At 37.3% G+C, this 15,585-nt stretch overlaps 1 protein-coding gene across 1 annotated transcript in view; it reads right to left on the bottom strand.

Annotated features, from left to right (window-relative positions):
- The window catches only part of msi (RNA-binding protein musashi), a 49,898-nt gene that overhangs the window by 14,287 nt on the left and 20,026 nt on the right, over positions 1 to 15,585 (bottom strand). The window contains exon 2 of the mRNA XM_088040018.1: positions 12,090 to 12,152. Within this exon, the coding sequence (XP_087896144.1) occupies positions 12,090 to 12,127 (38 nt within the window). The 5' untranslated portion in view covers positions 12,128 to 12,152. The remainder of the gene's footprint in view (positions 1 to 12,089; positions 12,153 to 15,585) is intronic.

Genomic DNA, 15,585 nt, shown 5'->3' with positions numbered 1-15,585 from the left:
ATGTAGGAATAGAATGTTATCTCTTGATGTTTTATAATGTGAACACAAGGTGACACGTGTATTTATGGGATCATTCTTTATACTCTGGAGAAATGCAGGATTCTGGTCTCTTCCACTACATCAATGAAATTTCTTCGGGGCCTTTCAGGCGGTCTCGTTTGATCGAGCTTGAATAGTCACGCAAACAGGAATACAACCGTGAAATAATAGTATTTCGCACAGTTGACCGACAGGAATTAACAGCCTCTTGTCCTGCAAATGACTGCGAACGATCTTACAAGAAATGTGAGAAGACGTGCTTCTTCACCAACAAAGACCCCTTTCAGATGCGACATTTGAGATTTTCGTTGCTATGAACGTATTTGCATAGGCGCAGACTCCCAAGGAATCTATTTTGTTACTATTCACAGCAAGAAGACGAACAGGTTTATTGATGTCTCCACAGGATCAACATCTTCAAGCTCGCATAAATATGAGGAGATCCCCTTTTCAGTGAATGTGATTAACTGTATCTCCTTTTTAAACGTCGTAATATCAAGATTCACGACGATTTTAATAAACTCTGTTTTACTTTGAGACAAAAGTGGAAACTGTTGTAGCTCATTGTTCATCTCGCAAAGTTATTTTATTGTTCCAGTGGAGTTGTTGTAATCTAAAACTAAATATAATTTAAGCCCCAAACTGAGTACTAAATAATGCGAGAAAGTCCAATTCGAGTAAAGCTCAGAATCTCACTTTCTAGATATGATGAAAATTCATATTTGTGAGCTAACAAAAATTCATCGCATCATCGCCCGTCCCTCGTTAAAAATTTTCAATTAGAACAGATAATCCTTTTCCAACACACTCATTTGGATCGAATGTCGTTGGCGATCCTTCGTGCAAGGCATATCGAGGACGGAATTTCTCCAGAATCGTGTTGATTTCGCGTGACCGTAACTATTGGCGTGTTCGAAGTCGTCTCCGGGACTCCGGGAATGATACACGCTGTTGCAGGCAGTGCCATCGCGTACAAGTCCCGGCAGGGATTTATTGAAATTCCGATATCCTCTAAATTATGAATTTTTGACGATGGAGCGTTCCGCATAACGTTGGAAAAGGAAAACATAATTTTCATGGCAGTCGATCTATTCCGGAAAAATTTATCGCTTCGATATGTGCGGAATTCAGATATATGTACTATTTCCACTGGTTCGATTGCTGATTATTATTTATGTGGTTTTAATCGGGGAGAAATGACTAACGAGTGTTTTCCATGAGAAAAGCTATTATGTCTGACGCACTAGAGGTAAATTAGTTATGTCACTGTTAAAATGGGGCAATTGTAGGAACTAGATCCGTTGTCGAGTTTTATTATTTACAACGTATTATCATAAATAAGTGATTATGAATTATTTAAGCTCTTAGATTTGCGTGGAAGAATATTTTGGGGTCGTTGGCTTGACGTATTCATGGAGGCACGTACTGTTTCCTTCAGAGATTTAACGAAATTAATTTTAAGCAAGGGAACAAATTCTACACGCATTTACACGGTGCCGTCCTCTTGGCGCAGGAAAATTCATTTTTCCGAGAGAATTATTAAAATTATTACCCTACAATTGCATAAAGGCAGTGCATATTTTATAAGGCCAAAACCTTCCCAGCTCTGTCCCTGAAGAGGTTACATTCGCTAGTTATAACTTAATTTGCCAATTTATTTTAGGTATTGAACATAATTAAAAATGAAAAAAATAGTCAATTAAATTAAATGACCTGTTTTTAGCTTGATTTCAGTAATATTCGAATAATGGCAATTTTATTATAAACTGCGACGCAAAAATACTTTACGAGGGCGGAGAAATTTATTTAAACAGACTCAATTTATTTAGATTGAATGTGCAAACCAACATGCGTCGAATTAGCACAATGTTGCAGGTTGCATTTTTCGCCTGAAACAGTTTTTTCATTTTCAAAGCAGGAAATTAAATTGACTCAACAAAGATGTGACAAATAACATAAATCGAAAAATTAAAAAAGGTTAATGAATATTAATGAAAGTGGGATTTTGCTTTGGACGGCCGTTGATTGCAAAACTAGATAAAAGCTTTTTGCCTATAGAGAGAACGAATAAAAGAATCAGGGGAGTTTAATTTTGTCGAGGAAGCGGGGAAATTAATGTTTTTTTGAATTCAGCTCTCAAAATTTTACGGTGTATGAAGTATCGTCTCTGATGTATTGATTTCTGAAACCTGAGAAGATAGTTTGAAACAAAGAAAACAGCCTGAAGAAAAAACCCTTACATTATTAGCCTATTTTTTAATTATGGAAAATTATTGTACATATTAAAAAGTTTGCGGTGTTCGATGTCAATTTTTATTTCCCCTCAATCTGTGAATATTTAGTAAATACATATATTTGCATTTCTCGAAATCAATACTCTCGCGACAAAAGGAGAAAAAAGACTCTTCCATCACTCCAAAATCTCCGCTACAACAGGACAAAAATTGTTGACACAGTAAGTATTATAAATTCCCATCCAATAAAATCCACGACACTTTAACAAAAGAGAACATTTTCGTGTCATTTTCGAACATTTGTCTTGTCTTATCACCCATTTACAAACCAAGGACAAACTTCTTGCAAAACCCAATCGTATATATCGAAGTGATTGGATGGGCGCATCGCGACACCCTCGAAACAGACATCACCGAGGGATGGGGTTAAACGATGCCCCTTCCTCGACCTGTCAGCGTCTGGCAAAGATAAATGTAACAATTTATCGGTGAGGGCGAACTTCGGCGCGTTTGCGTCTCATCATGAATCGATAGACACACATTTAACATTGAGGGAATTCTACGATCTAAACTGTCAATCAATCATCCGGTATGTTTACATTTGGACATTAACGGATAAATAAATTAAGATGGGATCGAATGGATTATGAGCGTCTTGGTTGCTTTCTCATGATCATTCATTTTGAGGAAGTTTGCTTGTGCTGTCATCTGTGGCATGATGTGCGTACCAAATATAGAATGCAGAGTGTTATTTGGGACGCGCCATCTGCTGGTGGATGAAATGGGAGCTTTGAAAGCTCCTGTATTATAAACCGAGGTTTCATGAGCTTTTAGCTCGATTAAAATTCGGTTAGGAATCAGTTGATCGTCAAAAAGATGTTGAGAAAAACTTATCAATCATTTATTTATTAGAGATCCTAAAGCATCCCTGAAAATCAAAATTGTGTATTTTTGTTTAGTAAAATACATTTGCATTATTATAAAATTTAAAACCTCCACCCACTCCAGATTTTCGAGAACCCTCGCTTTATGATTTACAGCCGGCTTTTTTGAACATAAACGTGAACGATCGCAAGCTCAGCGCAAAAATCCATCCGATTTGTTGGTGAAGGATTTCGTAACTACTTCGATAAACAAAATTAATGTTTGGGATAAAATGCGCCCGATTGAGTATTGACTTTGGTCGCGCGTCACCTATCGGAAAAGAGGAAATTAAATTTCCTGATAAGTCCACCAAGCGTGGGTACATTATCCTAACGCAATTGTTTCTAGCTTTCTTACTGGTAAAAACGACGTATTGATTATTGGGCCACATATGTTGTGGCTACAGATGCGGTTACCATTGCAGCCCGAAATGCCAAGTTAATTACTTAATCGTATTAAAATTGTAAAGCGGACTGAAACAAACCCCCTGACGGCAAATGGGATTGGCGGACTTGAAAATTTGCTTGTTCCATGTGAATGTATTATATTCACACATTTTCGGTCTTATTGGGATCTATTCGTAGTGTTGGGGTTTAAGTAAACGTGACGAAATTGATGATAATCGCATCTCCTAAATTGGGACTCTTCTTTTAAAACGATGCTTTGGGGCTTTTACTTGGCTTTTGTGGTGATTTCGTGGCTTAAATTGAACGCCACCACCATGTCGGTACCAGGATATGACAACAAAACTTTCTAAATTCACGTTTGTTTTCTGTGATTCGCACGAAGAGTCATAACCCGAGAAATGTACCTCGCTCTATTCCAATGCCACACCTAATTACACCCTTCACACTTTGTTTTCTGTTCCTTCCCATGAAAAACAGACATTCAAAATCAAGTGCAACATTTGCATTTAATTATCGTAGTCTGAGTGGTTTGTTTGTTGTCTGGGCCTCGCTTCGAATCTTTGAGTCTGTCTCTGACATCCACAGCATGGTATAAATTTCCCGACCAAGATGAGATCACTGAATATACAGGACAGGGGCACAGATAAAATACGATGTAGCAACCCTATATTTTATGCTCAAGAATGGCATCCAACTGTGATCTCGATCATTTTAGCATAGCGATTTACTGAAGCGTGGAAAATGCAAAAGAAAAAGTTCTTCAGCATTCCAACAACGAAGTTCCATCGTTAGTGAATAATTGCAATGTTGCTAAAGCTATTCCGATAAGGGTTTAATGGTATGATGCTTCGTTTATTTCTATTTTCTGAGTGGTGTGGCTGATTTTATTTCTTGGAGAAACCGAGTTTTAGAGGTAAGAATTTCTCCAGCAACGTGGAAACATCTTGGTCGGCCAATTAAGTTCTTTGTTGTCGTTTTTCATTCAGTTTTAGCCTTGTTTCTATTTTCTTGAAGAAGTAGAAATATTTTTCAAGGAGTTGTGAATATTTATTTTAAAATCTGCTGTTTATTTGTTCGTTAACTTGAATAATCTTAAAATTATGATTCATCAATGTTTTTTATATCGAGATATTTATTTTAATATAAAATTATCGTGTTTTCTCGGTTTTATGGTTAGGCGTGGCACCAGACCGATTCTGCTTTTCCAAAAATGGAACCTCGTGAAAAAATATTGTATAAAAGTCAACCACCTTCCTTTATAATACAATCGATAAATTATCACTTAACATAACAAGGTTTATTGGCATACATTTCGTTGCTTAATACAGAATACACAAAAATGTACTCCTATAAAGTTTCTAAAACCTCGATGGTGGATATTTTAGGCTACATTACTACATGTAAAGTTTTCAGATTTTGAAACCTTTGGCCATAAATCATGTCGGGATATTTCCACAGTCCAGCTCTACGATAATTCCTGAATAGGGTCAAAACTTTTGAGATCGATTAAACAAACTGCGTCAGTTAGACCGGACCAGGATAATCCTGTAAACTATCTCAACGTTGCTTAGTAATACACAAATAAAGCTCAGAACGTAAAGGAAGTTCGTGTCAATCGCCAGACACTGATCATAAATAATTCAGTGGTGGGCTTTTCCATTTAAAATAGTGTGAATGTTGATTGAACATCTACCAATAAGATCGAACGGAATTATAAACGCACTGACCCACTGACGTGGTTTTGTGTCTTGGCGCTTGGGCCCACCTCCGACAACACAATCTGGTTCCTAAATTGCCCTCGAGGCGTTACGCTAGCTACCTGTAAACAGTGTCGGCGTGATCTCACCTACACTAAATTAGTTGGTCCTTAAGTGGTAGTCATGTCGAATTTCAATATAATATGACAAAAAAGGTGAACCCTAAGGCACGACGGTGGACCGTGATCTAATTACTCGCCTACGAGTGATTAAAAGTACGAAGAAAACATTTCTTGGTTGTGTCGTAAACAATGCAAGTAATAATCTTTAATTAAAAATCGTCAAAAGCGAGCGATTTTAACGAGAACGTAGGCCGAACGAGCAGAATGTAATTTTGCCGTGTATGTTTTGACAGTAATTTTGCAAAGCGAGGCAATTTCGACAATGTAGGGTTATGGTGACGAAAACGCTCGCTCAACACTTAATAAAGCTTGATAAATCAACAGGAAGGACGATGAGTACGTTGGCAAAAGGATAACGGACGTATGAGATTGACAGGTTTCAGAAGCCGCTGGGCGCGGAAATCGCAGAAGTTGCTTGTCTTCCCTGTCTATTTTTTATAACTTTCAAACAAATTTTAGACTGAACAATTTCGATAATCGATTATGAAGGCATTCAGGATTGAAGCAGCTCACAATCTAATAATAAAAATCCTCTTCGCAATTTTATTTGTGAGGGCTAGGAAACCTATTACGAAATAAGCTACTTCGTTCAGAATTCATTACAGAGTTTGTTTGCCAAAAATATTGGAAATGGCATCGATTTTCATTTAATTGCACTCGCGAATAACTAAATTTGAAACTTCCACAACCTCATCAAGGCATTATGAATTTGGACAACGAGAAATGAAACGTTCTTATTAAATTCGTTTTATTAATCGCGTCCTCGCTCTTTTTCCATCGTCCGCACAACCAACGCCTTTGCACTAATTTAATTTGCCTGAAGCCAGGTTCGGCAATAAGCCGCTAATTTAATAACAATCACCTCACAGAAACTTGCAAAAGCGGCATTTTGGTCGAAACACAATTGAATGTAAGTTAGGAAACACCACAGAATATTAAAATAATTCAGGTGGCAACTTTCGAGAGCCAAACTTCAGAAAACCATGTTCGTGAAGGTTGGGTTCGTCCTTTTTTACACAACTCCACAAACGTTTTAATTGCGACAGTTCTAAAGTTCTGTTGACTCGAGATCATTTTATTTTGTCAACAGTATGTTCGTTGCAGTTAAAACGCTTTGGTGTTTTCGCTTTAAAAAGGACTCGTGAGTGGTTGGAACAATCGGTTTAGTGCGATTTCATCCCCCCAAGTTTTTAATGTTAAAAATGTCACAATCGAGTGAATTCCCCGTTCGATTTCAGCCGCATTGGCAAATCAAACATTGAAATTATTACAGTGAGTAAAAACACGGCAAATATTGAAAGAGCTGTCGATCAAAACGATGGGGACTTGTGTAAGTAACATTGAGAGAAGTATGGTTTTTACTCATTCCTCTGCAGACAATATAATGTGGGATGTGACTCGATCATTTTACACTGAATAAAAACAGTAAATTTTTGCACATTAATCAAGCACAACCTTGCACAAAAATAACCAGCTAATTAAACACTCGAAATCCTTAATTTTTGTTAAATGTTACCACAGTTCCGCCTAATTCACCCTGGAAAACAAATCTAATTACCTCGTTCTTCGAAATGTTATTCTTTCCATTGCGCAAACGGGTGCTGTCTCTCGAACCATGTAAATTTCGAACCAATTATCCCATTTATGAAAACATTTCATAACATGAATCTATACTTTGTCGACTTCTGAATGTGTAGGCGTAAATGAGAGAAATGCGATCTTATTATTGAGCAACGCAGTAATTCCACGTTATAGTTAACTGGAATTTCAATCATATCAACATAATAATTGCTTCTTTGTCATTAGGAATAACGAGAGAAATCGCTGCTGCGACATAATCACGATAAGAGATAATAGAGCAGAATGATGTAGGCGCTCGATATTAATAACAAAGACGCGAAAAAAAGTACCGAGGCGTTATCAACAACCACACGGAGATTTCATTATCTTTGTGTGGAGAAACTGGAGACAGTAAATTTTTGATTCGTCCGACATTCTCATGTATAGTCGTTATTGATTTTGATTTGGCGCAGCTTTCGTGACTTTATTTCCCACCAATAGATAAAAACGTTCAGGTTGATCGCATGCACAACGATTTTTAAAATGTGAATAATTTCGTTAGTTCTTCCTTTAAAACAGATTATTGATACAACAGGGAATGCGGTGTCAGAGATACACGCGATTTTTTTTACTTGAGGGAAAACTAGGTCATTGTAGCGCCGTGGTATGACCTTTTAAACGAAACGAACAAACATCTTTTTTGCGTAAATCTACATAAAACGATTGTGTTTTTCTTTGGAATTAGACATACCGTCGCCCAATAAAACATAAATATACCGAAAGGGGTTACGAAGGTTGTTATCTTGTCCTCACGACAATGTTTTTCTTTTTTGATTTGCACATAGATAAAGTGGAAGGGAAAATAAAACAGTTCGGACGAATGAAATTTAATCAGCAGGGCGGATAAATAATGGGGGCGGACGAGGTCAGAGATTATTTCACTCAATAGCTTTTTGCAGCCTCTCATATAATATTCAAGCCAAAAACTCGAAAAATAAAAATAGACATGTTTGATGTCGAGAGGCGAAAATGTAATAAGTCTAATAACATTAATAGTGAATGAATAGTGAATGCGTCTTCTGGAAATGTTCCTCTTTCATCTCAATTTATAAAAAACGAAACTTCAACATGACTGAACCGTTGCTATAAATTAAGAAAAGATAAGTCTGGAAAGTTTTAAGTGGGGAGTCCTGTATTGAACTTTATAAAACATTTCTTATTAAGTCAGTAAACAGAGAACTGTAAATTTGATGTCGGCGTTTTTGTAATGACGGTAATGTCGAAGGAACCAGATCAAATTCTCGGGTGTAAATTTTTACTGCGCGTTGTAAAATCAGCGGAACACATTTACTTTTTAGTGAGTTTTCGCTTCTCGTGGCAGGAATCTTCTAAAAGCAGCCTCCAAAGCAATTACTGAAAATGGATATCTGCAAACGAGATCTGAATTTGTGGCTTTTGTTGTAATTGAACATTTTGTTGTTTATTTAACGAAACAACGAATGTAGTGAAAATCGGCTTGGAAAAACGCGAATTGCTACAGCCTACGACTCTAAATTAACAATGGAAAATTGGATGTTAAGTCCCACCTTGTTAACAAGGTGAAAATGAAAAACTAGCAACTCAACAACCTCTCTCGGTTATTTTTCACCAAGGCTGAAACTCTTCAGTAAATGGAAGCGTGAAGTGGTGCAGAGCAGAGAAGTTCTAAGAACGAGGGACAAGTTATCTTAAAATCAACATCAACAAACCGCAACGAATTGCTATTAGAACTTCTACCTTCACTATAATAAATAGCGGTCAATTTGGGCTTTTGTATTTACCACCCACGTCTTCAATCTTCTTACAGCAATGGAGGATATTGTGAACTGTTACGAGCACTTGTACCTGCTTCGATTTATGTGAAAAACCTGAGGATAAAACGGAAGTAGCGTTTTAACGATTTCTTCGCAAGCGAAATTCTCACGAACGAGTTGAAGGTCGATACAAACATAAATAAAGCATTTCGTCGGAAGATGAGTAAAAACCCACTGGAATTGTTATTGAATAGAGATGGCGTATTGAAGTTTCAGGATTAAAGTTCCGTACAATTCCAACTTGAGAACCTGTCACTTCAAACTGAAAATTTCAATGAACTTGGCAAAAAAGTAGTGCAAATGTGACACCAGACAACTGACAATTTTATATGGTGAACAGAGTACAAGAATTTCCAGTACAGCCAATAAATTCTATCAACCACAGAAATGTGCAAAATTTAATTTAATAAAAAAAGCCTGGAACCCAGAATAAATTCAGCGTTACAAAAACTTGCAGGATATTTACCACAGATTTCATTCCCGCTTTTGTTTGGATGTTTCGATTGTTAGCAGCGTTCCTGCTAAAAATCTTAAAAAATCCGACTAAAATTAAATTGCGAATACCGGAAAGGGAAACCTACTTTTAGTGATCGACGCGAAATTACGATTTCTTGTTCCAAGTTCCGTTCATTTTTATTGTTCAAACTTAGAACTGCCAGTTTACAAAGCGTTTCAAAAATAAACCGTTGCGAATAAATACAAAAACGTGAAACCGAAATCCATAGTTTGTTTTTTCACAGGATATCCGCATTCATAACGTCAATATTTTCTTTTCGTATTTAACTATACTTTCAGTCTGAAAAACCATTCAAGGATAGAAGCCGACAGAATAATTGGATTCCTCTTCAGAATCATTTAGACCTTATGAATGAAGGACGTGAAAGAATTAGATATAAGTATCTTTCTAGGTTCTTACACTTAAACAAATGCGAACACAAAGAAACCAATTTTGCGCTTCACTGGACGGAATCTGATTTTGGACAGGTCTTTCACTTTGTGTCTCAGAGAATGTGAATTTCGATGCTTCAATTAAAGGATTAGAGGACTCGTTATTCCGATCAGAGAGCACATGTTCCAAACCATTACGGCTTCAGATACCGAAAAATTGGAACGAATGCCGGAAATCACAAAGATAATGATTGTTTGAATCTTTCCTTCGATCTGTTTGGTGGTTTCATTCCCATCTTTAATCCTAAAAAATACAAATTACGGCACACTTTTCCTTACGATGTGCCATTAAAATTATCTATCAGTCCAACAAATGCTACAGTTCCATTTTATTGGAAATAAAAAATTACAAATGCGCCAGAGGGTTTTTTTTAGTGGCGGGAATAATATTATCCACGTAATAAAAGTGTAATCAACTATTTGCGATTCTTGTGCGTTTTTACATGGAAATGTTTTGGTCACAGTTTCGCCCGACAAGAAAATAGGTTTGATTTATGAGTGAAAATAAAAAACAGGCTTTCATTAACACTGTCTATCCACGCTTTCATTATTGTGGCGCGGCTGATTTGACACATACAGCATCCCCTAGCACGTGCTAATCAATTTACAGAAATATGGCAGAGAATTTTAATTAACGAAGGATGTCTTACGAGTTACGACCTCGTTATGAAAACACGAAATTTTCCAGAGCGACCATTAAACCAGACGTAACGAGTGATTTTTACAGTTTTTAAACAAATAAAAAAACGTTCATAAGCAAACAATTTTCTGCACATTAAACGAGCTTCCGATTCAATGTTTCTTTTGGTTCGGCCATTAATGAAAATACCGGCAATGAAGACTTGCTTGATTTGGGTAATGGCAGTGTTTACATATCTTGAAAACATTCAATTTCGGTGAAGTCTAACCAAATTACAATGTTTACCTTAGGGAGTGCTAATTTCGGAATTATTTACTGCGGGGGTACTAATAACAAAACCAATTCGTGTAAATTTCATTAAGATTTTTACGAACCGTTATGAAACATAAGTGTGTGGAATCAATTTCCGCGGTCAATAAAACAGACAAAAAGAAACATCAGTCGTAAAGATAAAGTGAGCTAATAATGTTCCGAGTAACTCATTTGGCTTAGCGTTCGTCCGACGGTCATTTCCAGAGCACGACTTTAGTGCTCTGATTAGCAAGAGCAACGAAAACACACGCTTTCCTTTTATTGGAAAGAAAGTAATCGCGGTACAGGGACGACTCGCGCGAAGACGCCACGCCACTGACGTGAATGAGTCCCACGGGGATAATCAATATTCATTGTATTTATAAACGGTCATTAACTTGCAATGGTTTTATTCCTTAGTTAGTTGATAACATTGTACAAAGGAGCTCCCATCAACTAGAACCTAATTGTGCAAACTAAACTAGGAGAAATAAGTGACTATCCCAAAATGGTCTTAACATCATTTGCACCTCTCTATTCTATCTAGACCAAAATGTAACAAAAGGAAGCTACACGTGAAACTGTGATGTATTAATTGAGCATGCTAACAAAATATTAATCGATATATAACAATAAAATACAGTTAATTACATTTATTGTCTTACAACGAGAGTCGATGGGGCGGCTAAGGAATTATGTGCTTGCAAACCAACAACTAAACAACTTTTGTTCCAGGTTCAGTGCCAAAAACAATGTAGTTGGCCAAAAAACAAACTCAAAATTTAGGAATTCTGCATCTCATCGACGAGAGCAAAAACTTACAAGATTGATTGCGTTCACGTCCAACAGGAATTGAAATTCGAAACAAAAGTGTCTAATGTCATTTTCACCATTAATGCTGTCGTCCACCCTCAACGACCGAATTTTAAGTACCAGTCCCTAGGTTTACCCCATTTCAAGAGAGGTCGTTACTTATTAAGCAAATTTAATAAATTTCTCCAATCCCACGTCCTAGGTACACAGAGTCGGTCCTAATCTCTCCGGTGTACATTTGAACGAACCGGATTATTAATGGCGTTAAGCCTTATCAAAAATACTTCCGGCACATACAAAGCATGTCCATTACTAGGTTGTCCATTTGATCGATGCGTTGTTTAGTTGGTACGTTCGTGAACAAATTGCACATTCCCGATGTGGCTCCATCGACTCCGTTGTTCGTGTCCAGTCACGGATGTTGTTAAAACTGATGGCGTTATTTGAAAGTTAGAGTATTTCAAGTTGCGGCTGTTAAGAAGTGCCGGTTCCGTTACTTACCACTCGAGTTTAACGTTGGGGTAAACCGTGACAGCCATGTGAGAGTCGAGTTCCCGATCGATTCTGAAAACCACATGTCTACATCAATCAGCTGAACAAACAATTGAACGTGTTACGGAAGTCAGGAATTCGGGACGGAATGAACTTGTCATAGGTGAAGAGCCGGGAGCATAGATACAGATGGGATACAACGAAAGGGAATAATGGGAGCAAATACACAATATTTATGTTCAACATCTACAGGGATGCTTCGCAGGAAGCGGAACAAAGCGTCCTGCTGCTGCGCATCTGATAAAAGCCAAAGGGATCATAAGATCGAACTCGGCGTCGCCATTTTATGCAAATTAAAAAAAGTCGCCAATTATCCAAGTGATTGATCCTGTTTAAACATTTAGGAAAACCAGCACGAATAGGAGCTATTAGGTCACGAAAACAACTGCGTACTTAGGCTAAGAAATTGCTACCTATTCATAAGTAAAGCGAAACGTTCAGACCATAAAGTTTGTGGTCAAAATATTTGTACGTTCCTCTCGTATTGGGCGAGGATTAGGATGTCATGGTGAGTACGAAGCTTAACTTCCTTGCAAATGTAAAACTAAGTCGTAATTTCCTTCGAAATGAAGCGAAAATTATGGTTTTACAGCATTGCGAATTGTCACCTGTTATCTTTTGCATCCAAATACAAAATAAATAGAATTTGGAGACGGTGTCAGGTTGAGGCCACAAATTGATTTAAGTTTTAGTTCTGAAACTTATTAAAGCCAATGTCGTATTTTTTCTGGCAACAGCTATTTTTCCGACTTGGCAGCCGTCTAATCGAAAAACGTTGACATCTCTTCGTTACCGAAGAAATATCGATATGAGAAACGTAACATAAATGACGTTTCGATTTTGCATAAATATCTTCCGATAAAAATAACGTTTCCGGAACGTCGCCAAACTATTAACACTTTTTCACCAATGACTTTCGTCGTCTCAATATTTTATGAAAACGACCTGAATAAATGTCTCCGACATTAACGATGTATAGAAATCTCGACATTTGCAACGTCGCGTAAAACTTTAACTGTAGCCATCAAAACATTTTCGTTTTGCATGGCTAGTTATAACACGTTATAAACCTACATGATTATGATTGGTAATGTATTTTGGTAAAAGCAATTTGAAAGTAATGCCGCGACAACAATCGTAACGAAGCTGTTGCTTTGTTTCACGGTATTTGTTTAAGGACTGAAGAGGGCCTTTACTTCAATAAACCTGTTGCTACCGGAGCGGTACCGGAGTCCCATGTTACACGATACAAATTGAATGTTGTGAAAAATGCTCTCATTTTTCTTGATGATCATCAAAGCTTATTGGTTTAGGAGGAATTTTTCCAGATATTGATTTCAGTGGTTTGTCAGTTTTAAAATATCGAACCTTCACGTGAGTGACGTTGTTGCATTTTTCTGAAAGCTTGAGCATGTGAAAATGCATTTAGAATCAGCGTAAAATTCTGTAACCTTTGCCAGCTGGAACTGGACCAAAAGCGCGCGTGTTAATCTCTTTCTTCGTCTGTTTCACGATTGTACACAATTATCCAACGTGAAATGAAACGGACGGGAAACAAAAGCCCCCAAAACGTGACAAATTAATACGAAATGTAGGTTCCATTTCAAACAATCATGTAAAACGTCCGTACCCAACATCCATTTCAGCAAAAATACTAAGAGAATTTCAGTTTACGGTCGTAAAGCATTCGACTTGAAACAGTCGCATAAAAAGCGAAGAGCTTGCCTGAAAAGCATCTTGAGCGTCGTAAAGCGTCACACAGACTTATGACAAACTATCGACATGAAATCGAAAAGGTCTACACAACAACATGGAAACCACGGGGACTCTCGCGATAAAATATCGAGGATAAGGGCGGAAACTATCAACACCTGTGACGTATCGGATATGATTCATCACTCGGAGTCTCTCTAAATGTGATCCTGGCAGGACACATCGATTACTCTCCATGTCAGCGATGTAATAAGTGTTTCACGGGCTCTGGACCAAAAGAGATTAAGTTGAGATTAAAAAACTGATTGCTCCCTGCTGAGGTTTGCAAGAAGCATGATCCCGCAGAAATATTGATTTCTGCTATCTTTTAAGAACAAAATGTACGTAATCTCCTGCATTTGAATGAAGCTTTATTTTGTCCTTTGAGTTCAAAGACTGAAAAATGATCCGCGATCGAGTGGTGGTCTTGTTCTAAAATAAAAAACTGTCCCAATTTTTATTTAGAGTTAGAGTTAGAAATATTACTATCCATAACCACCCGTTACCGGGGCTATCAATTTACGCAACCGCTGGACTCTGAGAGTCTAGATACTACTCAATAGTAGTCCCTAGTGAGCACGGCACTAGTGAGTTTCTAGCTTATTGTATTTATTAAAAGCTTCTTGATGCGGAAATGGTTTGAAACTACTAAATCGGGTACTACGTAAAAGTCCAAGATGAGAGTTTTAGTGGACCGTGGACGCGGGCCTTTAGCGAGACGCTGTTTAAGGTTATTTACTGGTGGCCAAACAAAGACCCCACTAACCTTCAAATTAACTTCCATAAATTATGTAAAAAGAAACAAGGTCAATAGTATATTCCGAATAATTTACGTGGCGTGTCATTGTATTAGCCACAATCAGTAAAATCCAAATTGGGAATGTTCCCCAAAACTAGTTTCAAGTCCAGAACTTGGCTTGACAATAAAAAATAAAAGTTTTTTCCACTATTCAAAAATACAAAGTTTACATTTTGTTATGATCCTACCGATGACTCATGGACCCATCACTGATCATTATGGCTAATTATGTATGCTTTGCATGACGAAGGTCCATGGGTCTAAGTGATAACAGAACGTATATAATTGTACCCCCAACAGTATTCAAAATCATTGAGTATTCAGCATTCCATATTCCATATTCGATATTCGATAGTTAGTAGTTAGTAGTTAGTCGATCACGAAGTTAGTCTGTAGAATTAAAGAATATATATATATCATCAAAAGTTTGTCAATCCTCTTCAAAATTCGACCGGCCCAAAAAGGAGATAAAAAGAACCGTCACAATTTTCTTCATCCCAAAAACGAGTAAATGGATTAATTTACTGCTGCCACTGGAACAATCAAACGATCGTGTTTAGAAATCAGTAATGGAACGCGAATCTGACACTTCGGAAACTGGAATCCCAGACAAAGCTTATTAATGGACGAACACATGCTTTGGACTGTTGTTTATCAAAAATCTAGAAGCGAGTACAAACAGGATGACATTTGGAATGAAATAGCAGTGTGTGGATTTATCGCCACACTTACATGCTCTAGTGATTCGAGAGCATTTAGTCTGTTTTCATTCCGGGATTTTACTCGGACTACAGTTTCAAATTGTTTTTCCTACAACTTTCTGTGTTTGTGTATAAACCAGTAGCAATGTGTACAGTTCGAATGATTCAAGTGGGACTGCATGAAATGTTTACA

Source organism: Gnatocerus cornutus, chromosome 6, assembly GCF_029298725.1.
Source record: "Gnatocerus cornutus isolate USDA-ARS CGAHR chromosome 6, icGnaCorn1.1, whole genome shotgun sequence".
In the NCBI taxonomy this organism is placed as follows: domain Eukaryota; kingdom Metazoa; phylum Arthropoda; class Insecta; order Coleoptera; family Tenebrionidae; genus Gnatocerus; species Gnatocerus cornutus.
This window is presented reverse-complemented; position numbering and strand designations above follow the sequence as displayed.